The sequence below is a fragment of the Phialemonium atrogriseum genome, assembly GCF_030411735.1.
Source record: "Phialemonium atrogriseum strain 8032-3 unplaced genomic scaffold QBC33scaffold_21, whole genome shotgun sequence".
Taxonomy (NCBI): Eukaryota; Fungi; Ascomycota; class Sordariomycetes; order Cephalothecales; family Cephalothecaceae; genus Phialemonium; species Phialemonium atrogriseum.
Genome location: NW_026848158.1, coordinates 349,929 through 374,968, shown reverse-complemented (window position 1 = coordinate 374,968; position 25,040 = coordinate 349,929). Strand labels below are relative to the sequence as shown.

The following is a 25,040-nucleotide window of genomic DNA, read 5'->3' as shown; positions in this document are numbered from 1 at the left end:
GTTCCTCAGGGGGGAAAGTAGGAAGCCGAAGTTCCTGACACCCAAAGATTGAATCATACCATCTCCGCGAGATTCAGAGACAGATATGCAACTAATAGATATTAATAGACGCATTATCAATATCACATGCCCGCATTTGGCAGTAGAAGCCCAGAAATGGCGGGATTCCATATGCTCTGGTGGAAACCGTGACACTCTCGTCACTCTGAGTAAGGTGTCCCACCTTTCCTTCCAATCAGAAGCCAAGGGGTCGGTTCCTTGCCAAGCTAAAATCTGACTGGATCTTACCACAGTACAGGGTCATCTTTAAATGGCGCACTGTGCTCGACAGTGCGAGGGGAGATGCTGCGAAGGAGTTGGGGAGCCAGCCAATCAATTCCCAGGCTTTCATCTTCCCACCCCTGGCAGGGCACCCAGAGTCGATACCATCCATCAACCTGCTCATCCATCTATTGCTATCTCTCAACACATGGCCTGTTCCAGATCAAGGGGCGAAAAGGGGCTTCCATCGGCTGTCCACGGGATTTCCACGCATTGGCAGCCTGTCACCACCTACTCGACCAACTAATCTGACTCGCAGACCCAGCCATGGATGGATGCCTCCATCTCTGCTCCACATAAACGATTAATAATTGATGGCTTTGCCAAGCTTTGTCAACAGCTTCCTACTGCAACGGCAGTCAGACCCGGTCTTCAAGCGCCGACACCATGCACCCAGTTAACCCGCATTAGTCTAACGCCTAGCTAGTGCTTGTTTTGCTCGGACCCCCTTGTGGTCCTGCCTCTTCCAACGCGAGCTTACCTACCTTGGTATCATTTTCCAATGGTGAGATTCTAATTACGCCTCCTCCCCCGCTCCTCCTCCCAGACCCATCCCATCGGAACCCGGCGAGGCGCGTTCCACAAGATTCGCACGCACGCAGATCATGCCACAAGGTTTCTTTTTTTGTTTTGACTATCTGCAGGGCTGGATCGCTCCTTGGCATTCGAGCTCCTCACCAGGTCCGACATTGCCTGCCTCTACGTTGTATCTACATATATCTACCTAGGTACTGTCACACTAGCTCCCAACCGGCCCCTCCCCACCCACACCTCACCACCCATGTCCTTGCCCTCACCGGAATCACGCACGGCCCAGAACGTTGGCTTCGTAGACAGTAGTAGTCTTCCCCGTGTTGCTGTTCTCAATCTAGTGTTATGCGCCAGCCAGGGGGCGGAGAGGCGTCAGCTCAATCTAACAAACAACGAACTCCTTCCCCCCCCCCTTTTCCCCGGTAACTGTCAAGGTTGTCTTTTCGTGTTGGGGACCGGGGGCTGGAGGAGACAGGGGGCGGGGGGGGTAGGGGAGGGGGAGGGGGGAGAGACATACCTCGTACCGAGGGTTATCCGGGCTCGCCTGGACGTTGCGCTCGGCTTGGACTCCGGGCTCCGTCAGCACTGACTTGATGACGCCGGTTGACTCGGGAGTGTTCGAGTCGGGGCCTGGGGAGGGGAGGTTAGTCCGCTCGTATGCTAGAGAGGGGAGGGGAGCGGGGTTGGGACGGCTTTGGAAGGGCCCGGGAGAGGGGGCGAGGGGGGAGACTTGCCGCCGACGGGCTTGTAAGTCACCGTCTGTCCTGGTTTGAACTGAGGCATGGTGATGGTGTCTTTCGAGGGGCAATGTTTAAGAAATGCTCTCAATATCTGGGCTTCTGGACAAGTGTATGTCTGTTTGTTGACAACCCAGGTCTGAGACACAAGAGCTGGAGGCTTGTTATATACCCGTCTTCCACAGTTTCTAGACCGTGTAAAGCTTGAACTCTCTTCCTATCCAAGACGCGGTCGTGACGAGGCAGAATATCCATGACGCATCCATACGCATTTCCGCATGGTGACAACCTACGGACTCGCTCCAATGATGCGAAGGTGACAGACCCCTTTTCTTTGCCATGGGATTTCCCGATTCTCGATCCGCAATAGGACCGGTTCTGAACAAAATGGCATACAGGTGCCAAAAATAAGCCTCTCGAATATGTTGAAATCTATCCTGGAAGCGTGACGTATTTGCTGCTTAACTAATACCAAGCCTTCGCCGCTGTGGCTATAGTTAGGGAAGGGCAAAACACTTTATTTACTGACCGAGGTCTAGAATCGACTCATACAGGTCTGTTGATTTCGAAGCGTGAGCCCCTGAGCATTATATTAAAGGAGGTTTATCCAAGCATCCTCTCCCCACAAAGTTGAAAGTGAAAGGTGTAAAGTGTAATCATAACATCGTAATCATCGTTTAGAGAACCAGTCCTATCGTATCATCCATCGGGACCCTCGTTTCGCCTTGTTTCGCTGCTCCAAGAGCACCGAGAAGCCCACCTCGGCTGCGGCCCACCACGCTCCTTGAAAAAGTCTGAAATATCCTTTTCGAGTTCTCGCAAAATCTCATCACATTCAAGAGATGAAGATAAAATGGAAATGAGAAGGCATAGGGGGGAAAAATAAGGGGTGCGGAAAAACGGAAGACCAAAGACAAAAATTGCCGCTCAAGACCGTGAGGTCAACGAATGTAATTATCACCTCCCAAAGCAAAGATCCGCACCCCAACAGAGAAAGACAACTTTTTCGTTTTATTTTTGTTTTCGCTTTTCCAAGTCAATATAAAACAAAGAAAAAAGTTGGAACTAGGGTTTCGAGGAGGCCTTTCGTATCGCCTCCCCGTCTTAACAGTGTCCACCGACCGGAGCAGCGACCCCGCCAGGCGGCGAGGGCAAGCCGCCGCCAAACGCCCCGACGGCGCGCATGTCGCGGAGCACCCACCCCGCCCGCGCGGCGGCGGGGTGCCCGACGTCCATCCCGGCGAGCTGTAGGACGGCCTGGGAGAGGGGGGGGCATTGGTTGGGTGGTGGTGGTGGGACCAGCCCGCATAGGTCGTCGCCGGCGGCAGCGTCTCCGGAGGCGGTGGTGCTGATGCTGCTTCTTCTTGCGCTGGTGTCGGATGACGACGGTGATGATGAAAAGTACGACGACGATGATGACGACGAGAACGACGCAGCGGGCGACGGGGCGAATGCGTTCGCCGCCTCGGCCGGGCCGGGGCCCGGGGCCTCGAGGGTGAGGTGCATGAGCCCCGCGGCGGAGACGAAGTAGGGGATCAGGCAGGGGGTGCGGCGGAGGGTGAAGAGGCGGGAGTAGGATTGCGTCAGGGAGAGGATGGCCTGCGCGGCCTCGGCACAAATGGTGCGTGGGGATGGGCACGAGGTGGCGTCATCATCGTGTTGTTGGAGGTGGACGAACGGTCGGAAGAGGGCGAGAAGGCACAGGTGGAAGTATATGCTGTGGTTGGGAAAGGGGTGGTCAGCTGACGTCTTATTTCCCGCGGGCCTGAATATCAAGACCCACGGGAAGGGAGCATATTTAATTAGCCACTCACTGGACGAAGAGGACATACGGCGTCGGCTTGCCGCTGTCTTTCAGAGTCTCGGAGACGGACGCGTACCAGCTCAGGCACTTCTGGTACACGCGGGGAAGCTCGTTAGTTTTCTGGCTCTCGGACCCGTGGATCCGGTAGAGCAGGGAGTAGACTAGTTCAGTCAGGCCGAAGATGAAGTTGCCGGGGGACTGCGATTCTGGTACTCGCTGGACTATTCCTTCGAGTGTCTCGATTGCTACCAGGGGGATTCAATGTTAATACGAAATGGCCGGAGTATCCCGAGACATGAAAGGTAGGGTAAGAGCATGCCTTTTTCGAACCGCGGGGCAGTTTCGGGTTGCTGGATTATGGACCGCTGTTGGTACATCTGTCCGTCGTGCAGCGGATAGGTTGAGGAGGTCGAGAGGTGGTTCGTGACAATATGGATCATTCTGCGGCGTCTATTAGATTCATGGGCCAGAGAATAGGGTGAGTATGGTATGGTAGCTTACCGAGACAAAGACAGAACCCCCGATAACGTGATAGCTCGCGCCGTATAGTAGTCCTTCTCTCTGCCCTCGGGGCCGGCATCTTCTGGATTCATGGCTGCAATGCCGTCTAGGGCCCCCAGAACGAGAGATTCGGCCTGGGCCTCTCGCCCGCAGCACATCTCTCGTAGGGCAAGTAGTCCTAGAGCCTGTATGCTCGGCAGAGTGCTCGCTGGTCCCTCCGCAGCCAGAATGCTCGTCGACTCGTGGAAAAACCGCTCGCTCCACGACGACGATTCCGCGAACCGAGTCACTTCATCATTCGCCAGGTGCAGGGATGCAAGCGACATGATGGCGCTGACCAACGCCGGTGAGCAATAGTCACGACTACCGTCGGTGTAGTCCCTCAGGAAGAGGTGTTGGCAGACCATGGAGAAGGGCACGACCTCCCAGGCGAAAAACAGCTCTATGAGTCGGTTCGCGGAGGGAACATTGTGCGGCGCCTGCGTCCAGCTGGTGTTGTCTGCGCCTTCGGAGGCATAACTGTTAGACCGGCTGGTCTGGGAGAGGTTTGCAGTCGGGCTTGGCGCGTATGTAGAGGAGAAGTCGGAGACGGCGGGGCAGGACTCGATCGAGGGGGGGTACCAGTCGCAGGAGTACGCATTGGGATTGTTAAGTTGGAAATTTGCCGGGAAGGGTTGCGTCTCTGTTGCAATAGGCAGGATAGGTCTGCCCGGTGGCGGGCAAGTCGAGGCCCAGGCCTCGGTGGCAGGATGGTCATCGATGGCTCGTGGAGTGTTCGGCTCCGTCAGAGGGCTTGGATGGTCGAGAGGGTCGAGAGGGTCGAGATGATCGTCGAGGTCAATGCTGATGTCCTGTGTATTGTCTACCGTTCCCCCACCTGTTAGATTGTGAATCGCCTCGCGCTGGGAGTCGGTCAGACTCCAAGCGATGCTCTCGACACCCTCGCCAGCGCGGAGCCTTTGCAGGATGGCATGCTGGCTGGGGGTGAGTATGGCCGTCAGCACCGTTTGAGTGTCCTGGTTCTGGCGTTTCAGCCTCTTCAACTCGGACCTCAGGTGTTCCTTCGTCTGCCATTCTCTATCTTCGTAATGGCACTTCTCCCGCCGGGACTTGCACCTCGAACAAGGAAGATCCCCGTCGCACTGGGATTGGTCAGTCAGCGCGACACGCAAGGTTGGCCGCCGGGAGCAGGAGGAGCCACAGGGGGATGAAATACTTTTGTTCTTTTCTTCCGACACGTAGTACAGGCATTGAGAGTCAGGGACCGTCTTGGCATGGATGCTAGGTTGCGTGTGTTGACCCGATCAACAGAGAGTCGAGGAAGGGAATGCACTGAATAATCGACGTTTTAGGTCGCCGGGTTTGAGCTGCACAGAGATAGATATATGGTGGAAAGGTGTGTTTGTGCTCCGCATAGATGGATGCACGCACATCGTGGGTTATTTCAACAAAATAGCAACTGCAAGTCGGAGACACTGCAACCGCATCGCCTGCAATCTAATTGAGGGTGGCGGGCTCATGACGTGTCAACCCTGCGAAGCCCCCACCCACATGCGTGACTGCGTCATGGTTATCATCAGAGGCTAGCTTCGAGTCTAGATTGCCCATTGACCAGTGCCATTGGGTCGTACCACACGCACGCAGTTGTGTAGATCCTGGCGGCCCTGGACAGGGGACCAAGTTCGGAAAGAGGGGTGGCCAGGTGTCAGGGCAATCGAGCGTGCGTGGGTGCGAGACACGGTCATGGACAGTATTTCTTCTAGCCATTTTCACTGTCCACGCCGTCGCAGGTTCTCCAATTTCAGCCTCCATAAAGCCACTCTCCATGACTTGCTATTGGTTCGTGGCTCTATTTAGATACACTACCATAGTCGGGTGCACTGGCGAAATGCACCATCCATGAAAGCAGACTAGCTCGTGCATGGAAATAAGGTGTGCGAAGGTTTATCTGATATTTGCATACCTACTGTACCCAGCATTGGATGGACCATGGATGATACCTATGGCAATGTGCCGTGCAAGCGGTTTGAATCGGGTTTTGATTGCCGTGCACCCGCCTGATGATCACATGATGGATTTCTGTTTATACCGATTCGCAAGACAAGCAAATTACAATGTATAGCACCAATGGAAAAGTGGCTCTCACGTCCCTCAACTGGGAAATCTGTTGCTCCCTCCGAGTCCCGTGCCGACGGCTTACTCAGTATGAGGGGAGGCTGTGAAGTGAGAGCACAATAGTTTGCGCCGCTTCATCCGAGATGTCGCCTAGGTACCTATCTTTCCTCCAGAATCCGGGGGACTGGTTTACCGGCGTAGCGAGGTCGTATTAGAGGTGAATCCACACTGACGTAGTACGTGTTTTCACTACTCGTGATAGGCCGAATCGATTAAGCGACCGGTAGTTTCGTACATAGTCGGGCTTGGTTGTACAGGGGATCAGAATTCTAGGCGGGAGACGAACCCACATTCATGTATACCATCGCAATCCGACGGCATCGACTGCCGTTCGTGCAAGTTGGCAAACCTTGGAAGATACCTCAGTATCGGCATCGCCGATGGAAGTTCGGGACAGCACAGCTAAGGATCCATCGCAGCAAGCAGGCAACTTGACCACTTCATTCTGTTTCTGTGTAAGATGCTATCACTATTGAAGCGGGGTAGGAATCGGTGTAGGCCATACAAGTCGAATGCATATGACGATAGAAGATGTGGCACACAGTGTATTCCGCATTCTTGATGCTGATAACGCAATATACTCTACATCTCCCTGTTTCAATCGAGCAACTGCAAATTTTGATGGAGAAACTCCTTCCATGGTGCATGGTTGACAGAGATTATCTAGAATATAAATTACACACTTCGACGGCCCAATGGCTGCTATGTCTGTTTTGTATGTACAATACATATTGTTTCGTGATAAGCTGGCGAACATGGTGTGGAAAGAGGTAGCTGAGGCGCTCGGGAATTTCGGTGATAAGTCGGGACTCACCACCTACGTTACCGGGTATTTGCAAGTTACAGGCATAGCACCGCTCCACGGCCTGCAATGTAACCTGGAAGATAACAGGCCGCTTGAGGCAACGACCAACGCCTGCGGCCTCTGCTTCTTGAAGTTGAGGTCCCGGCTCGTGCTTGTGAGTCAGACCTCGCCCCTCGGCAGCGAGCACTACCCAAACCTCTTGCTAGAGAGCCGTGGCGGCAGTCAGGACCGACGTCCCTGACATAGACGTCCCGTCCTGGAGGCGAGCCGCACGGTTACAGACAGTCCGAGAGTGTGGGGAGGTGGGTTTGGGCAGCGCTGATGAGGGGCACAGGTCGCTTGCATTTTAGAGCACAAGTGATAACGCCCCCCCAGCTAAGAACCTATTACCACAATATTATTCTGTTAAACGATGCATCTGAACCTCTTACTCCGGCGCAATGGCTGTATCCCAATACCTCCCCTTGAAGCTGCGACGGCTGCAGCCTGACTCGAACCTGTCCACTCTCAGGCAACGCCCTGCGTGCATCGCTGTATACGTCTTCCATGCTGATCGGGCAGATAGAAAGTGCATCCCAAGCCAAGCTAGTTTGCCGAGGGCCTGCCCTTGCCCGCAAGGCGAACCCGAAGCCCAGCCGACAAGCTCGGGCAGGTCAGCGGTGGCCCAGCCACTGCCAAGTTGACGGTGTCCCGGCTCCCTGCCCGCTCGATCCCAGCTCCGAGACCGCAGCGTCTCGGCCCAACCGCGACATCCCATAATACTTCAGCAATGCACGCAGTCTGTTCCGTCTTCAGCCGTCGTTCAGCCCCCTGTCCGCCCGCCCCAGAGATCCCGAGTCCCAATATTCACCCATTATGATACCCGCGGGCCTGCCATCCCGCAAGAGCAAAGCAAGAGCAACTCCCCCCCTTAAGCCAATTAACCCTACCTCCGATCCAACCCCTCCCCATACTGCCCATCACCACCACCCCTCACCCGCGGCGGCGACCTCCCCGGCCCACCGCCACCACCACCGCTGATGACGCTCTCGTCCGACTGCTCAAAGTAGTCGACACCCCGGGGGTGCGCGCCGGCGGGCTTCTTCGGGCCCTGCCGCTGCTGGTAGTGCGGCGGCGGGGGCGGCCGGCCACGGATGACGTCGGCGTCGTCGTCGTAGTCGGACAGCTCGTGGTCCAGGGCGTCTTCGCGGCGGTCGAGGCGGCGGCGGCGGAAGTGGAGGTAGACGAGGACGATGACGGTTACGAGGGCGAAGAGGGCGCTTTGGGAGGGGGTTGCGGTGTTAGCTTTGGGAGGGGGGAGGAGGGAATGGTTTTATGCAGGCACTGACCCAATGCCGACGACGATGGCGATGGTGAGTTTCGAGGAGGCGGCGGGCTTCTCGCAGGTGTTGGTGTTGGCGTTATTGACGCAGTCTTCTCGCGCGAGGATGGAGCGGAGCCAGGGAGACGCGTCCATTTGTCAGAGGTGTCGCGCAAACGCGACTTGGACGGCCTTGCGCAGGGTGGGAAGAGCTGGGCGGGCGCCTTTTTACCAGCCGCCTGCAGGGTCTGATGTCAATCGTATGTTGGGGAGTCGCAGGCCGTTGGAGTGGGATAAATAAGGTTGAGCATGTGTGTCGTCCGGGGAACTTGGCGGTGCCTTGCCGATCTTGCTTTCTTGGCAGGGGCCACGAAATGACCGTTTCCAGTGTAATCCAACCCCTGAAACATGAAGCTAGCGCGAAACGGATCCGCAGGTACGGAGCAGACGACTGTCGATACCTACAGAATAGCAATCGATCCCTCTCCACATTGCCAATGCAAACATTTTCAACGCGAGGCAACACAGAATGCAATTACCTCGATTCTGACTCTTCCCATTGGCCTCACTTTCTTCGTCCTCGTGGTTTATTAGGGTGCTTCTGCAGATGTTGGTGTCGCAGGTACTGGTACCTTAAATTATTTGCTTCCCGGTCACGCAATTCAATGGTGGTAAAGCGCCCGTGCTGGTTGCTAAAGCAGAGCACGGTCCATCTCCTGTTCTAGAAATGTGTTGAATACCTACCACCATACAGGAGAACGGGGTTCCTTCGGCAGTATGCCTAAAGCATGTTAGGAGCCTATCGAGGCAACAGCTCTCGAAGTTATCTCAGGCTAATGCAGAATCTATTTTGGAAAGAGCATCCAAGTATCACATATTTTTGCTGGAAAACAGGCTGTTACGCATCCGAAAAGGCCATTTACAGGTATTCAACAGGCAGTCTAACTAGCTGTTAAATAGCTTCATATTGAAACGGATCTCTCGAACATGTACTCTGAAAGACTATGGTAGGCTTTTGATATTTCGGGCAGTAGGTTTTGCATAAAATGCAAATCACAAGCATGCATATATCGCAGCCCTGCCGAAGAACCCCCTTGGATCAACCATGGCTCAAGATTGTGTCCCAACTAACAGCGCTCTACATAGGTCCAGAACACAATGTTCCCCATGATTAGACAGGGTAATTCTACCTATAACTGTAGGATCCCCCAAGTATTCTCCCCTTTCAAGTCTTCGAGTCATATCTTTCTTCCTCGTCAAAAACCAGCTACCGACAACCAGCTATCAGACAACCAGCTACCAGACAACCAGTTACCAGACAACCAGCTACCAGAAAACCAGTTACCAGACAACCAGTTACCAGACAACCAGCTACCAGAAAACCAGCTACCAGACAACCAGTTACCAGACACCTATCTTTGACAAGTCAAGAGATCTGGGTGAGTCAGCCACATTCCTCCCCTTTCTCCCTCTTCCACCTCCTTCCCTTCCACCTCCTCTACTCCCTCCCCCCTTCTTCTTCTCGCTAACCAGGCCCTAGCCCGTTCACCATGGTCGCTATCAAACCCCTGGCCTACGCATCCCTCCTGGTTCTCGCCTCTGTGATCAGCCAGACTCTAGCTACTCCCCTGGCTGCCCTAAGCTCTAAGGCGCAATCAGTCACCTACCCCCGGGACGAAGCGAGTGGCCTCTTCATCCTTGACCACTACGCCATACCTGAGGGTAACATCACCATCTATGGAGACGACCCTAATGCCGTCCCTGCCGCTCTCCCAGCCAACGACCCTGCCGCTGTCCAGCGCCGCTGCGGAAGCAATCAAGTGTTTCGGCGATCACCAAGCACCTGCGAATATCTGTCGTGTCATTATCACACAATTCATGGCATACCCTCGCCCTGACAGCCTCCGTCCTAGAAGCCCACGCTCTGTTTGCGTGGTCAGTAGCACTAATGCTACATGCAGATGCTGTACTAGCTGGGCTAAGGATGTGAATAACCTTAAGAGGGGATATTTATTACCTGCTATAGAGAAGATACATCGCCTTTGTTATGTAGAAGGAGGTTCGTTTGGTTATGTGTCAGGCAAGTCGTATGATACAAATCTCAATGGGGTATGCACCACGCAGTGTCTCTCAGACAGGCCTGATGGGCGTAAGGACTAAGGATAGGCAACATTGCGAATCTGTTTAAGGAGGCTATTTGCTACAGTATAGATGAGGTCAGCTTTGGGGAGGGAAGTGAAAAGGATTTGACATAGGATAGGCAATGGCTTATGAGGTCTACGATTGTTCCCGGGACCTTATCGACGAATTTCCAGACCTGTCCAATGGACTCCAATAGTCTAATCCTATCCCCTTCTTGGCCCAAGAGCGCGCACCCCACCAGGCATGCACCGAACCCATGACCTTGGCGACAGGGTTCCTTCCGCTTCACTCGTCCTGGCCCTGCCCGGCCGTCTCGGTGTTCACCTCCTGCGCCTTACTCTCTAGCGCCCCCGGCTCGGTGACATCGACACCAAGCCTCATCGCCTCGACGATCTCCGCCGCAGGCCCCGTGAACCATTTGCGCGCCCAGAAAATCCACGTCCCGCCGGCGCCGATGGCTATGATCCCCACGGCGACGACAGTGTAATTGAGCGTCTGATCCGTCACCGGGTCAGCGGTGGGCAAGCAGAAGACGACAGAGATACACGCGATCCACGCGCACGCCACGGCGGCGACAGGGCGCGACGCCTGGCCGAGGTCAAAGGGCCCCTTCATGGCGACGAAGGAGCGGTGCCAGACGAGGCCGATGAGGATGGGCAGGCCGTAGCTAATGTACAGGCCGATGGTGGCGATGGACGTGGCGGCCGCGAAGGCCACTGACGAGCCTAGCGACGGCAGCGCCAGGATGAAGGCCAGCAGCGCCGCCAGCCAGACGGCGCGGATGGGCGAGCGGAAGCGCGCGTCCACGCCCTGGAAGAAGGGGTGGATGCCGCCGTCGCGCGCGAAGGCGAACATCATCCGGCTGTTGCTCGTCATGCTGAAGAGGCCGCAGTGCCAGACGCAGACTGCGGACGGGGTTAGCGGGAACGACGTGGTGCAAGCTTGGGGGAGATGGATGACTGGCCGTTCCCCACTGCCCTGTCGGATGCGAACCCTCGGCAAGATGGTTTAGGGGTGGGTAAGTGACTCACTTATGATCAGGGAAAACATCACCAACGCCCCGTCCTCCCCGGCGACGTCCACGAGGATCTGCAGCACCGGCTGCTGGTACTTGCTGGTCAGCGTCGCCTCGAAGTCCTGGATCGAGAACAGGAATGCCATAAGCACGAAGAAGCCGAACAGGGCCGAGAAGCCCACGCTAGAGACGACGCCGATAGGGGCGCTCCACGCCGCCCTTCTGGTCTCCTCGCTCAAGTGGGCTGAAGCCTGTTGGAGGTGTCACCAAAGTCAGTTAGCCGACTACTATTGCTGTAGTTGGATATAAAGTAACTTGCATCAAACCCAGTCAGGGTATACTGCGCGACGAGCGCGCCACACAAGGCGAGGTAAGCCGGGCTAGCCCGGGCAGACCAGCCCTCGGCGCCGTCGACCCCCGTGCCGTCGTTGAATTTGCCAAAGACGAAGGAGGCGGGCTGGTGGGTGGGCGCTTTGGCGAGGACGGCGATGCAGAGGCACACGACGCCGGCCGAGTGCAGGATGATGGATGAGTTGTTCAGGTACTTGAGCAGGTGCACGCCGAACGTGTTGACGATGCCGTGCGAGACGAGGAGCGCGGCGTAGATGCCGATGGTCTTGGGCGGGGTGGGCTCGTAGTCCGGGTTCTTGACCGTCGCCACCGTCGCGATCAGGTTGGCCAGGCCGAACGTGATGCCTGTCGTTACTGCAACATTTGGGGAGGTCAACTTTCTCTCTCCCCGCCGAGGCGCGCGACGGGACGGGTTGGTGTACTTGGCCAAGGAGGTTGAACCACCCCGTTATCCAGGCGGCGAGCGCCGAGTAGCGCGGCGGTGCCATCAGCGCGGCCCAGAAGTATGGACCTCCGCTGGTAGGGATCGCTGACACGATCTCGGCCATAGCTGTTGCGACGAGGATAGTGAAGAAGGAGACGACAATCCAGCCGATAGACATGACTGAGGAGGAGCCGTCAGTACGTGGCTTTCGCCCGGAAAGAGACCGAAGCTAGACCGGCCCATGCGTACCGGCTGGCCCTCCCGTATTCAACCCGAAGGAGAAAAGGGTGGTAAGGCCGGTGATGACGGACTAGGAGCGGCCCACCGGTCAGAGGCGGAGACTCGGGCATCACGGGGGAATGTAGGGACCAACAATGATGGAAAAGGAGACGCCGAAGTTGTGCGCCAGGCCCCAGTCCCGCTTCAACTCTTGCTTATACCCAAACTGCGCCAACCGCCTCTCGTCCTGCTCCTGGGCGGTGTTGGAGGGTCTACGTTCGCTCGCTGCCTCCTCCATTTTGCCGGCAGTCGGTCCAAGTCGGTATGTTGAGGGAATCTTCTCTGTGACGCCCTTCGGTAGGAAGAAGGACATTTATAATCCAGGAAATATGGACAGGCGTGAGGGGTTCGGCGTTGAAGAGGGAAGTCTAAACTACCGTCTTACATCACAGTGCAGCACCAAGATAACTAGGGTAGCATTTGAAGATTGGCCCCTGGCCTATTATTGGGCAGCTCCTCCGGGGAGCACAAGTCGCTCATCCGTTTCGGTGCAACTTCCCATTCCCTGGCACGGGATCATCGTCGTGTCTAATGTTTCCCCATTTTCCAACCCCACCAACCCGATTCTCGGGTCATGTGGTTGATATTTCCACCTTACGAGATAAGTTGGTGTCCTTGAGTCGATCCACCTCGGCCTTGTAAGAATTGCCTTCCCGCAGTTTCCTTGCAATCAGGTCTTTTCGAACTGGATCGTCATCCATGAAAGCCTTCACACGCTCCCCCAGATTGATCCCTTGGTAGCATTTCCAGTTGATATACCGAAACGCAAACCAGTCCATATCAGTTGGTTTTTCAAGGCATTGGCAACGAGGAACCCGCTGTCCACTTTCGCCTCCACCCACTCGTCTGGCAGCAGCTCATTCCCGTATCTCTCGCGCTGTCGGGTCCTCACAATGGCCTGGAACTGATCGAAGAGCTCCAGATAGTCCTGGTAGGCGAAATTATAAGCCAGCTTTGTAGTGTCGGGTTTTCCGAGCCACAATGGATGATTGAAGAACTGGCGAGGCACCACACGACTCCATTCCCAATCTAGGAGAGAGACGACCTCCATGTCTTCGCTTAATTACAATCAAGTTGAAAGGCTCCAGATCACCATGGACCAAGAAAAATGGGCCTTGATCAAGGCGGTGATCTAGCCATTTCTCAGCGGCGTACTGATGGAAGATGTGGAGGTGATAGAGTGCCGCCCCGACTTCGTCTTCAAAGACGCTGCTCCGGCCCTCTGCAAAGGCGTTGTCTGCGATATCTAGTAGCATTGCCACGTAGTTATTAGCTGATGTTAACAGGGGGTCGTGGTCGTCGTGGTTGGTGTGGTCATCGTCGTTGATGATACACTGACGCCCCAACTGAAGTGAAGACTGAAGTGAAGACTGAAGTGAATGTATGGAGAACCTCACTTTGGTCCACCCTATATATACCCCAATACCAAAGCACCTTCCATAGGCACTTCGTGATGACTCCGCTTGTCCACCGGGACATTTGGCGTAACGGGTGTTCTTACGGAGTAAAAATCACTTGCGCAACTGCGAAAGTGGTTTTTCGTACCCGATGACCTGTCTTCGACTCGGCTCATCGGCAAGCTTTTTGCTAGATTTCCACCCATGATCTTTTGTTTTTCTTACTCTTTACATCCTTTTACATTTTTCTACATTTTTCTACATTTTTCCCACTGGCTTAATTATTTTTGCTGAGTCGGGCGGGCAGTTACTGTGACGCATACATCTTCGGGATTGGACTAGTCGTCTTTTCCGCTACCAAACTACCAAATTAATCAACAGATAGCATGTCAGCGTAGTGTGCCGGATGCATGAGATAGAATTTAGTCATACTGCATCGTAGCAATCTCGTTCTCAAGTTTATTCTTTCCTCCAAACGCTAGGCAGGGTGCCAGGGGCACGCGGATTACCCACTTCTCACTGTCAAACTTGACGAAATAGCACCTGTTGTAGCTGCCGCGGGCAGGCTTCTCGAAGTACTTGCAAGGTTCCTGGTAGTTAGATGCGCGACTGCACGATGGGTCTCTCAGCTGCTGTGGGCTATGAGAACTGATTGACATTTTAATTCTAGCCCTGATAGTGTTGCCGGCGAGTTTGATGTCGTAATTAAATCGGGGTCCCCGAACTTCAAGTGTTCTTGGCTGGAGCAGCATCCAGCCAACGAAAACAATGAAAGTCAAGCTCCAGAAGCTTCAGGGAATGTTCCCATTCCCCAGAAGAGGGCCTAGGATGGCACGTTTGTTTGACGGCGGTCAGTTAATGGCACAAGCGCTCCCTCGAGAGTGGCGACGAGGAGAGACGGGCCGTTCCGGTGCACACCCAGATAGGGGACGACCCCAGGTAATTAGGACACCCCGCGCCTGCCCAAAAGCGCGGTCAGAGCGCTTTTCCTCCCCAGCTACCTACAGATACCTACTTGCGGGTTGCCAGGGCAGGAAACCAGTGACGAAGCTAGGAAACAAGCCAGGAAACCGGCCAGGAACAACAGTGGAAATCGCTCACGACAGCCTCAACCTGCGAGCTCGCATCTCAGAGCACGAACCCTTTTTGCATATCTATTTCTCTCGTTTCCATGGACCCGAACAACGGTTCAGCGCGTCTCCAACGCGGTCACTTTATTTTGATATTTTCTTTGCTCGCGCACACTGCCGCGCCATTCCACGATTGTCCGACACCCGAATGTTCCACCTGTCTCCCTGCAAAAGTGCACGATGCGCCAGGCTTGGGCTTTGATCTCACGACCTCATACGGGTCAGTGTCAAATATATCATGACCGTTGCACTTCCCGGCATACCCTAAACCTCGTCTAGCACCGCTGCAGCTTGGCTGTATGATGGCACTACGCTGGACCTTGCCAAGGTTTCTGGTGGTCCCGAATACCAAAAGCTGATGGTTCGATTATCCCGTTCTCCACCACCGGATCCGCCAAGTGCGTATCAACGGTTCTTGCGATGGACGAATAAGAAGCTCGGCCGTCCTGCGACTCCTGATGTAGGCGTGCTTAGCCACTTGGTTAGGGGCCTCCATCAAAGCAGCCTTGTCAACCCTCCCAGACTCAGTTCCAGTGGACCACGTTGCCGTAACGTCCCACTCGATACCTGCACTGACGCAGGAAGATTTAAATGATGCAATCGAGCACGCTGGTCTGGACTCTTGGCTTACGCTTCCTATGCCATACCCGCAGAGACTCGTCGAGTCTAGAGCTGCATTTGCGGGAAGTGGGTATGGCCTTTGTCAAAACTACAAAGACCTATACCGCTGCGAAGAAGAGTACGAGAGTATGGCGTGGGAAACTGTCTACTTCGTATTGTAGGTGCCTTCTTACAATTTGTCTGCCACCCTCAGTCCTGCCTGCATCTTTGCTTATATTCTCTCTGCCCTCTTAGCTTCTCGCGCCACGCGCTGTATGCAAGCCTGGACACATTTCAAGCTGCATTCGGCCTGGACCCCCTCTCCGAGCCACATGTGCTAGATTTTGAGTCCGGCTTTAGCAACCTACCAACCTTCGCTTCGCCATCCGCCTTCTGGTCGCATGTTCGCGACCAGTTAATGATCCTCCCAAGCAAAAGTCCGAGGCGAATCACCAAGCTTCTCCTGGGAGGCGAGAATGCCACAGATCCGGACTTCATTGCCACGCTGAGAGATGCACTTGGAGCACCCGCGTCTCTCTCAGATGACGGCATCCCGGACCCCACATTTGCGGCGGCCAGAGGGGCCGCATTGTACGCAAGGTGGCGCCAAGAAGCGCCCTGGGATTGCGTCGAGGATGACGAATGCGACACCAAGAGAGAGCGAGAGAGGGGGGAAAAGAGTGGCGACGCGTCCAAGAGAGTCGAGTTACGATAGGCGCTGTTGGTTCCATCATCTCCATTGGAAGAGTTAAAGTTGATTTATTGCTTCTGCGGCCAACCCTTGAATTAAGACTTTAAAACGAGATATCCAGAATATATCCACGAAAGTATCTATGTGTAGAATTAACAGGCTAAGCTCCACAACTTCACAAACCCCCTAACAATCTCCACCCCCTCACGCCAACTCGCGCACTTCGCCATCGCCCCTCGTGGCAGGCAACTCGGAGTAATGGCCACCTTGGGGCGGCGCATACTGCTGATATTGCTGCTGCTGCTGCGGCTGCCCTTGTGGCTGGTACGCCTGGTACTGCTGCTGCTGCTGCTGCTGCGGATCCTGATACCCGCCCGGCTGGAACGGCACAGGCGGTGTTCCGCCCTGCGCATACTGCTGCTGCGGCTGCTGCTGGAAGCCGGCGTCGTACGTCGGAGCGGGGCTGACCCCGCCCTGGAGCGACTGCGGCGGCGGGCTGCCGGGCGGGCTGCCCATGTACCCGGCCTGCTGTTGCTGCTGCTGGTCGGGGGTGACGGCGTAGGCGCCGTAGTACGGCGGCTTGGCCATGCTGGCGCGCGGGTCGAAGGGCGGGGGTGTCGGGCCGCCACTGGGGGCGTACATCATCTGCTGCGGGGGGGCGCCGTCGGGGCCGCCCTGGGGCGGCTGGGGGGGCATCGCGGCGGCCATCTGCGGCGCGGGGCCGTTCGGCGGGGGCTGACCGATGTTGTTGTTCCTGTCCTGCCTCTTCTTGTAGATGACGATGAAGGCGATGAGGCCGGCGATGAGGGCGAGGCCGCCTGTGCGGGATGGGGTTAGTAAGGTGACGTGGAGGGAGAAGAAGAAGAAGAGGGGGAAAACTCGTACCTACGCCGCCCACGACGCCACCGACGATGGCGCCGACGGGGGTGCCGGAGCCGCCTGTCTTGCTGGTTGTGGTGCTGCTGGATGATGATGACGAGGACGAAGACGAGGAAGAGGACGAGGAAAAAGAGGTGATTGTTGATGAGTCTGTAGTGATTCTGCTGGTTGTGCTGGTGTCCGAGACCGCAGCCTGGAAGACTGTCCTTGTGGCCCTGGCTTTGCCGCAGTTCAGCCACGTGTAGCCGCTCAACGACCCTGGGCCGTAATAGTAGGTCACGCAGTAGGGGTACTCGGAATCGGTGCTATTGCATTGGCGGGCCATGTCAGTTTCGCACTCATGGGGTAGCGCTTAGCATGAGGTTGACAACATACCACTGCCAGGTCCGCGCCAGCGAGGTGCTGCCGGCCAGGGTCGAGTCAGTCATATCGAGGCATGTCGTCGCGGCTGTGCAGCTGTCGAGGTCGTCACCACTGGCGCAGCAGTCAACCATGGAATAGCCGCTGACGGTATTCACCGCCTCGAAGCAGATCGCATTGTTGCACCCAAACGTCCAGGCTATGATGATGAGTTAGCACGATTCGGTACAGCTCGGGTCGAGCTCCGAGCGGGCGAGGGCAGGACTCACTCGGGTCGGCAGAGACGTAGCCGCAGACGTCGTCGGCCCGCTTAGCTAGGCCGTTGGCTTGCCCCCGGGCCAGGCCGTGATCACGGGCCTGCTTTGCGGGCGACGTCGGGAGTGGGTCATAGCCCGAGTCAGAGTGCTCGACGGAGCCGGTCTCCCTGGCCGGGAACCATTGGACCTCGTCGCGCGCCCAGCTCAGGAATGTGGCCTCGGAACCGACGACGAGCCCAAAGGCCAACAGCTGGTGCAGGTTCGACTTCATGGCGGCAGCGGGCAACACGCGTGGCTGCAGAACCGTCCAGTTGAGAGTCGGTGTTGAGCGCTGGTTGGAGCAGAGGAGGAAGAGGAAGCTGGGAAAGGAAAGGGCGAAAGAGAAATCCGCCGCGCTTCCGGGGGACAAGGCGCTTTTGCAGACTTACCGCAGTACTTACCTCAATCGGGGGTGATGCGGCTGAGGGAGGGGATCCACCCTCGCAGGACCTTGGTCCTTCATCCTCTCACGTCGGCCGCCACATTCAATAGTGCAGGAGCTGAACCTGCCCAGCCGGTAATTGGCCAGCCATTGAGCTGGAGATTGCGCGAAGAGACGGGTCATTATCATCATCATTGTCACGACCGAGGACCTTCAAAGCCACACCCGTCAGGAATCCCGCATTCTGTGACCGGATCCATGAGTTTTCTAATGGAAAACGAGGGAACGTGAGACGCAGTGTCTTTCCTCCGAAAATGGAGGCTCTCAAAGGCGCGATCAACGACAGAGAGATTACGGGCCCGCACTTCGCGAAATTGGGCCCTATGAACGGCCGTCACCCCCTGCTAGCGCATCATGTTTAGGACCCCACCCAGTTCTGGCCCGGGCTGGTAAGGCCAATAGAAGTTATTCAGCTGACACATCCCGCCAAACTGGACCGTTGGTCCCCTAATCTTTGTCCAATTTTAGCTTCACCACCACCATACCAGCCCCATCACGCCAGCCTTATCCAGATATTCCAGCCACCTCGTTGACCCCTGATGCGCCTTGCTGTTGAAGGCATTTCCTTCTCTTTTCTTTTTCGTCTCTTCACTTCCCCCCCACCCCCACTTCCCCTTCCTTTTCCCTGCCCACCTTTTCAGTTGTGATCTTGTTGCTCAGTGGCCGTTGAAGTTTACGCAGCAGGCTGTGTGCAAAACGGTTAGCGTGCGGGGGCGCACGCATGCAGTTGGCACTTGGCTCTTGGCAACGAGCCAGGCTTGGAGGATACACCGGTTGTTAATGTCTTGGCCTCCCGTTATGAATCCGTCTGCCTTCGTTTCCTTGCTCCTTTGAGAAAATCTAGGTCTCCTTAAAAAGCCGTTGCCCGGGCGATAGGGCTGATGAAATCCTACGTTGACAAAACAAGATCCCCAATTTCTTCAATTGCATGGAGTTACATAAGCCGATCCTAGAGCATACCCTGGTTCAAATGACGTGATGAACATGCAGTTGATAGTACTCAATGATCATGCCCCTGCTCCTGCCGTCATGACTTGCCATTTTCAACAGGCTTAGCCATCGAGCGAGTTTGGTAGGAGTCTAGATCCCATAGAGGTGGAGGGGTTGAAGACAACTGCTTCGAGGCTGGGTCTGAAGAAGTATTTCCATCCGTACTTGTTTGGGAGTATCAAGTGGCGCGGGGACGGGTCCAACGAAGAGGCAAGTCAAACATGCCGACCGGCCCCAAGGAGAGCGGCCTTGAGAAAGGCGGATAGATATAGCTTCGAGTCCCACAAAAGGGTACATCCCATACAAGGTTCTAGTATACAGATCATATCCCATTTCCATCGCTGTTATGCATGCCGTATCCACGCCATCGCGGACGGACGCCGTGTCAACAAAACTTAATCGAACAAGCCATCTTCCACGCACCCCTTACCGGCCGCCAATGTGCTGCACGGCCGCGAGCCATTTTTGCTCATCCGCTCTGCGACAATATCGTCAGTGATGCACTCCAAGGTAGGGTAAGGAGGGCGGGGAAGGGGGACTCACTTGTCGAACCTCAACAGCTTCCCAAGCACAGGCACCAGCTGGGCGCGCATCTTGTTGTCCTTCTGCTCGAGGAACTGCAGCAGTATAGTCTTGAGGTACATGACGTCGGCGCTTCCTTGGGCTCCGGGGGCAGGCGACCCGTTGCCGCTGCCGGGACCGGACCTCGCCGAGTCGACCGAGCTGCGCCCGCTGGCTGCCGACAATGACGACCCCAGCCTCGCCTGCAGGGCCTTGTGCTCCTTGGCGAGCTTGTCGTAGCGCACGCGGTACTCGTCGATGGCGCGCCGCAGCTCCGCCCGCTGGGTCTCTGCGTCGCGGGCGGCCTGCTCGGACGCGTCGAGGGCGGAGCGCAGGTCCGAGGCGGCCGTGCGCATCTCGGCCATGTCAGCCTCGGCGCGGCCCTCGACGGCCGCGAGCTCCTCGCCGCGCCGCCGCCACTCCTGCTCCGCCCCGCGCAGCTCGTCCCTCTCGGCCTCGAGCCTGCGCGCCTCCCTCTCGAGGTCGCGCACCCGGCCCCGCAGCTCCTCGGCCTCGCGCGCCCGCCGCCGCCCGAGCGCGCTCGCCTCGTCCTCGAGCCTGTCGCGCTCCTCGGCCGCCGCGTCGGCGAGCGCGCGCGCCTCCCGCACCCGGCCCTCAGCCCGCTCGTCCACATCGGCCAGCAGGCGCCGCATCGTCTCGGCCTCGCGCGTCCGCTCCCCGAGCATGCGCCGCGCCTCGGCCAGCTCCTCGTCCAGGCTCTCGGCCTGCGCCTGGCTCTCGCGCAGCTGGATCCCCAGCTCCGCCGTCTGGTCGCGCATGCTGCCGAGCAGGTTCTGCGCGTTGGCGTACTGGGTCGCCTTGAGCGCCGACTGCTCCCGGAGCGCAGACTGCTCCCTCTTCAGCGCCGCCGCCTCGTCCTCCAGCTCGCCGATCCGCGGCCGCAGCTTGGCGAGCTCCTCCTGCACGCGCTGCAGCTCCCGGGCCGCCTTCTCCTCCCTCGCCGACAGCTCGATCCTCTCGGCCTCGGCGCGCCGCATGTCCCGAGCCGCGACCCGCTTCTCGTCCTCCAGGCGGAGCCGGGAGTTCGTCTCGGTCGTGATCTTCTCGCGCAGCGTCTTCATCTCGGCCTCGCGTTCCGAGGCTAGCCGCTGGGCCCGGCTGAGGTCAGCCTTGAGCTCCTTCTCGCGCTTCTCCAGCGTGCGGACCTCGGTGTTCTTGGCTGCCAGCTCCTCTTTTGTCGTCTTGAGCGCGGCGGATTCCTGGCGCAGGCTCTTGAGCTCGGGCTGTGCCTTCTGGAGGACGTCCCGCAGGTCGGCGAGGTCCTTATATCGGCTCTGTGCCAGCTGCTGGGCTGCGCCCAGGTCGGACTGCAGCGTCGAGGATTTTAATTTCAGGTCGTCGAGCTCCTGCTTCATCGATTCGTACTCGCTTCGCAGCTTAGAGCTGTCCTTTGCCGACGATGCCGATGATTCGAGCTCCTTTTCCAACTGCACAATACGCTCCTTCAGGACGGTCCTCTCGCTCTCGAGATTCTTGATTTTCTCCTTGGCCTCAACGTGGTCCTGGCCGATGGTGAGAAGATTCTCCTGCAGCCCTTCTATCTCCTCGCGGAGCTCTTCCTCAGACTTCCGTCGCTTCTCTAGGCGTTCGATCTGCTCGTCCTTCTTTGAGACCTCGTCCTTCAGCCGGTTGATCTCTGCTTGCAGCTCTTGAACTCCAGAGTCACCCGCTGACAGTGGGGGTGCTTGGTCAGCCCCTTCGCTGGCAGCGGGTTCGGCGGCTGCTGCCCCGGCGGCAGCACCGGCGGCCTTCTTGTTCTTCTTCTTGTTCTTCTTCTTGGCAGCGCCCGACTGTGGTGCAGGGGTTTGCGTTGTAGGAGACGTGGGAGTCTCCGGCGCTGATGTCGAAGACACAGCAGTGGCAGATTGTATCTTCTTATTGAGCTCCTCGATCTTCGATTCGCTTTCCGCTTGGTCCGTCTTGAGCGACTCAATCTCGGAGGTGAGGTTGCCAATCCTCTTGTCCAACATCGCCTTCGCCTCAGCAGCTTTCTTGACCTCGGTCTCAAGCTCCGTACCTCGCGAATTGGACGCGGCCAGCTTGGCTTCGTGTTCCTTAGCGAGCCGGCTGGATTGCTCTCTTTCCTTCTCGAGCTGCGTCTCCAGGTCCTGCAGTTGTGCCTTTGCCTTGTCTAGGCGTTCGCCCAGCGAGGTTATCTCGGCGTTTCTCGCCTCGAGCTGGGCCTCGACCGAGGCCTTCACTGCGGCGGCGTCACGGGTTTCGCTAAGCTCGCGGCTGACATTCTCCAGGCTTTCAACAAGGCCAGCACTGTTCTCTCTGGCGGATGACAGCTCCTCCTTCAAGGTGTTTACTTCGGATTGGAGTTTCTCGACCGCCTCCGACTTGGCCTCCACCTCGGCCCGTAACTGCGGCACTTCATTGTCGTACGAGAACAGATCCTCGCCGGACTCTTGTACGTCTGAATCCTCGGTGCCGGCCGTTGTGGCCTCTTGCGGCTTTTGCTTGGGGGAGAAAAGGCCCAGAACCTGGGCAACTGGACTCTTTGCCGCCGAAGTCGGGTCGGCTTGTTCTCCTTCAGTGGTATCCTTTTTGTCCGCCGCAGCTGCTTCGGTGGATTTCCTCTCTTCTGTGCCAGTCTCCTCGGGCTTTCCAGTCTTTAGTGTGGCGACCTCCTCCTTCAAAGCTGCTAGCTCCTTGTCCGCATCCTCGGCCTTCTTCTTGTAGGTATCCTTCTCAGCAGACATGCGTTTGAGCTCGTCCATGACCATGTCGGATTTGAGATTGAGCTGGTTGAGGTATTCGACAAGGGCATTGGGGTCTTTGATTGAGGCGAGTGGTGTATGCTCCCTCAGCACCCGTTCGAACGGTTCGATCGACGTCGCGCGCCCATGGGCAATTCGGTAGGAGCGTAAAAGTTCTGGCAGATATACCTGTTAGACTTGTTGGGAATTAGACATAGGCAAGCTGGTGGAACGAACCTGGATATGTCTTCTCGAGCTTCTCGAGCTTCCTCAGCTTGGTGCGTACGTCTGGCGGAAGCTCAGGCGGTGCTTCTGGCAATGGTTTGCTCTCCTGAAGAGGCTCTTTCGCCCCGTTGCTTTTCTCACCGTTTTGCTGCGCATTGTTGGACGGCGTGGTGTGCTCGGGTGTCTGCTTCGCTGGCGTCGCATCGTTCTTCGGCTGCTCCACTGATTTGCTTGCTTCTTCGGGTTGCGGCGTGGCCGATGGCGTGGGCGCGGGCGTGCCCTCTTCCGTGTCATCAATCACAAAGGCGGCCTCGAAGACGGCGGGGTCAGTGTTCGCGGTGCCATCCCCATTGGTGTCCTGGATCGGCTTCGACATCCGTGGCCGCCTTGCTGGTGACTCGGCGCCCCTCGTGCTTGACGACCTCGATATAGAGCCAGATCGCCGGGTTGATGACGAGGGGCCGCCATCCTTCTGACCGGCGAAAGCTTTCTGGCGAGCTTGCTCCTCGGCAATGCTCCGGTCGATGGCGCCCTTGATGCGCTGGTCGGAGGACGTCATTAGTAACTTGCTTACTGCCAACAAGGCAGTTCTGTGATCTTAGATGCCAGGCGATTGAGGAATACTCACTTGGAACATGGTAAAGATGCTCGCCGGGTCTCAAGGGAGGTCCTGTCTCTCAACAAGGGATGGCGGACAGCCTACTAGTTCCGACCCGAGCAAAGGGGGTCGGGGTTTACAACAGAAGAGAATCCCCGGCCCAAAAAGTCACCAAAACCACCAGCTGAGGAAAAGGCGAGGATAGAGATCTCATTTGCTGCTTCGTTGCTCTTTTTGTTCCAAGCCGTCAGCTCTTGTCTGAGAGTTCTAGCCACGATTCGCTACAAGAAAGGTTCTGGGGTACATCTGCTGTTGTTCAGCCACATATGATTACATAATTAGCGCCTCCCACCCTAGTAAGGCAGAACAGCATGAGGTCACCGTGGTCACCGTGCACAAAGAGCTTGATGCAAAAACGTGGCAGGGGCATTGGGCAGTGAATCAGAATCCCGATCTGGAAGCCTTTGCTATATCTGGACTGTCGGTCCTCTTGCTGTGGCCTCCACGGCCGCTTTTATTTACATTGCAGCAAGAAGGCCAGACTCTGCCGCCGACGTCCAGCTCGAATACCACGAGTGTGTAGCTCTCGAGGATACTTTACGCTTTCCAAAATGGTGTCCTTCTGGCCGTGGAGGGTAAGCTTATGTCTACGCTACTTGCATTCTTGATCGCTGACACTGCCTTGACAGAGAGATGCCTCCTCCCCAGCCTCGTTTGAGAAAACGCTCTCCACGCTCTCGAAGAAGATCGCGACTACACAGACCCAGCTTGACAATGCGAGGGCCACCGCACGTCGGATGAAGGTCCTCTGGACTCTGTATCTCTCCTTCGCATACCTGGTCTACGCCATCGTCCTCTTTCTCGTTGTGGGGCTGAAAAACCTGGGACCGCTCGAGTGGTCCGGCATGGCGGGAGGCCCGCTCGTCATCTACGTCGTCAGGACAGCCATGACGGCAATCTTCAACTTCCGCATCGACACACTCACCGCACGTCTGAAGGACCAGCAAACTGAGCGTGCCAAGACGATACAGAAGCTCAAGGACGCCACTAAATACGACTCGACGCTTGAGCTCCTGGAAAAGTACGGCGGGACGGAGAATAAGGCTGCGAAGAAGGGGAAGAGGGGCTCCGCAGAAGACGAGAAGTCAGAAAAGGGCCAAGGACCAAGGACGCCGAACCGGACCAACATGCCCCCTCCTCCGACGGCCAACATCCGCCGAGGCGATGCCCACGCCCAACCCCCACGCTCCGGGCCCAACACGCCCCAGCCGGGCGCCCACAGCCCCTTCGGCCCTCCGCACCAGTCAACCAGCCCGACAAACCCAGCAGGCCTGGAGACATCAGCCGAGTTCGCCCCCAACGCCTTCGGACCCGACGGCGGCGGCCCGGCGGCGCACCCGCACGAACAGCCTGGCGGGGCCCGCGGCCTCGCGCCCGCGGCGGTCGTTGCCGGCGAGCCCCACTGGTACGACCGGATCCTGGACCTGCTGCTGGGCGAGGACGAGACGGCTGCCAAGAACCGCATCGCGCTGGTGTGCGGGCGGTGCCGGCTCGTCAACGGGCAGGCGCCGCCGGGGGCGCGGAGCCTGGCCGACGTGGGCGTGTGGAGGTGCATGGCGTGCGGGGCGGCGAACGGGGAGGAGCAGGTGGCGGATGAGGGGAGGCGTATCGTTGAGGAGGTGGTGTTGGGGGTGAAGAAGAGGGCTGCTGCGGCGGCGGCGGAGGAGGAGGAGGAGGAGGAGGAGGAAACGGACGGGGAGGGT

General features: G+C 57.1%; 10 protein-coding genes across 10 annotated transcripts; 3 read left to right on the top strand and 7 right to left on the bottom strand.

The window, feature by feature from the left end:
• Window positions 1–1,090: 1,090 nt before the first annotated feature.
• QBC33DRAFT_545566 (uncharacterized protein) lies at window positions 1,091–1,708 on the bottom strand. Its single transcript, XM_060428571.1, has 3 exons — window positions 1,587–1,708; window positions 1,370–1,482; window positions 1,091–1,189 (listed from the first exon to the last, which is right to left on the bottom strand). Exons 1-3 carry the CDS (start codon window positions 1,633–1,635, stop codon window positions 1,124–1,126), a joined length of 228 nt encoding a protein of 75 aa, XP_060281247.1. The 5' UTR covers window positions 1,636–1,708; the 3' UTR covers window positions 1,091–1,123.
• Window positions 1,709–2,245: 537 nt separating this feature from the next.
• QBC33DRAFT_180155 (uncharacterized protein) lies at window positions 2,246–5,280 on the bottom strand. Its single transcript, XM_060422434.1, has 5 exons — window positions 5,111–5,280; window positions 3,895–5,036; window positions 3,713–3,834; window positions 3,404–3,638; window positions 2,246–3,306 (listed from the first exon to the last, which is right to left on the bottom strand). The coding sequence occupies exons 1-5, from the start codon at window positions 5,168–5,170 to the stop codon at window positions 2,694–2,696; spliced, it is 2,172 nt and encodes a 723-aa protein (XP_060281246.1). The 5' UTR covers window positions 5,171–5,280; the 3' UTR covers window positions 2,246–2,693.
• Window positions 5,281–7,715: 2,435 nt separating this feature from the next.
• On the bottom strand, window positions 7,716–8,456 carry QBC33DRAFT_180124 (uncharacterized protein). Its single transcript, XM_060422433.1, has 2 exons — window positions 8,203–8,456; window positions 7,716–8,133 (listed from the first exon to the last, which is right to left on the bottom strand). The coding sequence occupies exons 1-2, from the start codon at window positions 8,328–8,330 to the stop codon at window positions 7,800–7,802; spliced, it is 462 nt and encodes a 153-aa protein (XP_060281245.1). The 5' UTR covers window positions 8,331–8,456; the 3' UTR covers window positions 7,716–7,799.
• A 556-nt stretch (window positions 8,457–9,012) lies between these two features.
• QBC33DRAFT_180111 (uncharacterized protein) lies at window positions 9,013–9,804 on the top strand. Its single transcript, XM_060422432.1, has 3 exons — window positions 9,013–9,181; window positions 9,321–9,613; window positions 9,715–9,804. The coding sequence occupies exons 1-2, from the start codon at window positions 9,179–9,181 to the stop codon at window positions 9,594–9,596; spliced, it is 279 nt and encodes a 92-aa protein (XP_060281244.1). The 5' UTR covers window positions 9,013–9,178; the 3' UTR covers window positions 9,597–9,613; window positions 9,715–9,804.
• A 433-nt stretch (window positions 9,805–10,237) lies between these two features.
• On the bottom strand, window positions 10,238–12,732 carry QBC33DRAFT_545551 (amino acid transporter). Its single transcript, XM_060428570.1, has 6 exons — window positions 12,480–12,732; window positions 12,356–12,416; window positions 12,105–12,286; window positions 11,651–12,043; window positions 11,348–11,582; window positions 10,238–11,221 (listed from the first exon to the last, which is right to left on the bottom strand). Exons 1-6 carry the CDS (start codon window positions 12,696–12,698, stop codon window positions 10,602–10,604), a joined length of 1,710 nt encoding a protein of 569 aa, XP_060281243.1. The 5' UTR covers window positions 12,699–12,732; the 3' UTR covers window positions 10,238–10,601.
• Window positions 12,733–12,957: 225 nt separating this feature from the next.
• Window positions 12,958–14,534, bottom strand: QBC33DRAFT_593905 (uncharacterized protein; the record flags this gene model as incomplete). The annotated part of the gene is made up of 7 exons (XM_060431765.1): window positions 12,958–13,118; window positions 13,157–13,438; window positions 13,479–13,777; window positions 13,901–14,002; window positions 14,094–14,144; window positions 14,215–14,360; window positions 14,508–14,534. The coding sequence occupies 7 exons, from the start codon at window positions 14,532–14,534 to the stop codon at window positions 12,958–12,960; spliced, it is 1,068 nt and encodes a 355-aa protein (XP_060281242.1).
• A 558-nt stretch (window positions 14,535–15,092) lies between these two features.
• On the top strand, window positions 15,093–16,227 carry QBC33DRAFT_517234 (uncharacterized protein; the record flags this gene model as incomplete). Its single annotated transcript, XM_060426177.1, has 4 exons — window positions 15,093–15,132; window positions 15,203–15,372; window positions 15,494–15,690; window positions 15,768–16,227. 4 exons carry the CDS (start codon window positions 15,093–15,095, stop codon window positions 16,225–16,227), a joined length of 867 nt encoding a protein of 288 aa, XP_060281241.1.
• QBC33DRAFT_545535 (uncharacterized protein) lies at window positions 16,131–18,422 on the bottom strand. The gene is made up of 5 exons (XM_060428569.1): window positions 17,712–18,422; window positions 17,458–17,641; window positions 17,089–17,387; window positions 16,727–17,021; window positions 16,131–16,576 (listed from the first exon to the last, which is right to left on the bottom strand). The coding sequence occupies exons 1-5, from the start codon at window positions 17,968–17,970 to the stop codon at window positions 16,408–16,410; spliced, it is 1,206 nt and encodes a 401-aa protein (XP_060281240.1). The 5' UTR covers window positions 17,971–18,422; the 3' UTR covers window positions 16,131–16,407.
• Window positions 18,423–19,596: 1,174 nt separating this feature from the next.
• QBC33DRAFT_517232 (putative viral a-type inclusion protein repeat protein) lies at window positions 19,597–23,316 on the bottom strand (the record flags this gene model as incomplete). Its single annotated transcript, XM_060426176.1, has 4 exons — window positions 19,597–19,648; window positions 19,714–22,630; window positions 22,692–23,220; window positions 23,308–23,316. 4 exons carry the CDS (start codon window positions 23,314–23,316, stop codon window positions 19,597–19,599), a joined length of 3,507 nt encoding a protein of 1,168 aa, XP_060281239.1.
• A 572-nt stretch (window positions 23,317–23,888) lies between these two features.
• On the top strand, window positions 23,889–24,962 carry QBC33DRAFT_439245 (uncharacterized protein; the record flags this gene model as incomplete). The annotated part of the gene is made up of 2 exons (XM_060424176.1): window positions 23,889–23,912; window positions 23,967–24,962. Coding segments are annotated over 2 exons (1,020 nt in total), but the record flags the coding sequence as incomplete, so codon positions are not given.
• Window positions 24,963–25,040: the final 78 nt, after the last annotated feature.

What these genes read in the sequence shown, in the direction of transcription:
- QBC33DRAFT_545566 (XM_060428571.1), bottom strand. Translation starts at nt 1,635, where the DNA reads ATGCCTCAGTTCAAACCAGGACAGACGGTGACTTACAAGCCCGTCGGC. An exon ending in GACTTACAAGCCCGTCGGCG is followed by an intron (nt 1,483 to 1,586) that starts GCAAGTCTCCCC and finishes TCCCCTCCCCAG; the next exon opens with GCCCCGACTCGAACACTCCC. An exon ending in CGGATAACCCTCGGTACGAG is followed by an intron (nt 1,190 to 1,369) that starts GTATGTCTCTCC and finishes GCATAACACTAG; the next exon opens with ATTGAGAACAGCAACACGGG.
- QBC33DRAFT_180155 (XM_060422434.1), bottom strand. Translation starts at nt 5,170, where the DNA reads ATGCCAAGACGGTCCCTGACTCTCAATGCCTGTACTACGTGTCGGAAG. An exon ending in GTCGGAAGAAAAGAACAAAA is followed by an intron (nt 5,037 to 5,110) that starts GTATTTCATCCC and finishes GACCAATCCCAG; the next exon opens with TGCGACGGGGATCTTCCTTG. An exon ending in TGCCCCGCGGTTCGAAAAAG is followed by an intron (nt 3,639 to 3,712) that starts GCATGCTCTTAC and finishes TCCCCCTGGTAG; the next exon opens with CAATCGAGACACTCGAAGGA.
- QBC33DRAFT_180124 (XM_060422433.1), bottom strand. Translation starts at nt 8,330, where the DNA reads ATGGACGCGTCTCCCTGGCTCCGCTCCATCCTCGCGCGAGAAGACTGC. An exon ending in GCCATCGTCGTCGGCATTGG is followed by an intron (nt 8,134 to 8,202) that starts GTCAGTGCCTGC and finishes CCCCTCCCAAAG; the next exon opens with CGCCCTCTTCGCCCTCGTAA.
- QBC33DRAFT_545551 (XM_060428570.1), bottom strand. Translation starts at nt 12,698, where the DNA reads ATGTCCTTCTTCCTACCGAAGGGCGTCACAGAGAAGATTCCCTCAACA. An exon ending in GGTTCAACCTCCTTGGCCAA is followed by an intron (nt 12,044 to 12,104) that starts GTACACCAACCC and finishes ACCTCCCCAAAT; the next exon opens with GTTGCAGTAACGACAGGCAT. An exon ending in GATGTTTTCCCTGATCATAA is followed by an intron (nt 11,222 to 11,347) that starts GTGAGTCACTTA and finishes CCCCGTCCGCAG; the next exon opens with TCTGCGTCTGGCACTGCGGC.
- QBC33DRAFT_545535 (XM_060428569.1), bottom strand. Translation starts at nt 17,970, where the DNA reads ATGAAGTCGAACCTGCACCAGCTGTTGGCCTTTGGGCTCGTCGTCGGT. An exon ending in CTGGCGCGGACCTGGCAGTG is followed by an intron (nt 17,388 to 17,457) that starts GTATGTTGTCAA and finishes CCAATGCAATAG; the next exon opens with CACCGATTCCGAGTACCCCT. An exon ending in CAGCAGCAGCAACAGCAGGC is followed by an intron (nt 16,577 to 16,726) that starts CGGGTACATGGG and finishes GTTCCAGCCGGG; the next exon opens with CGGGTATCAGGATCCGCAGC.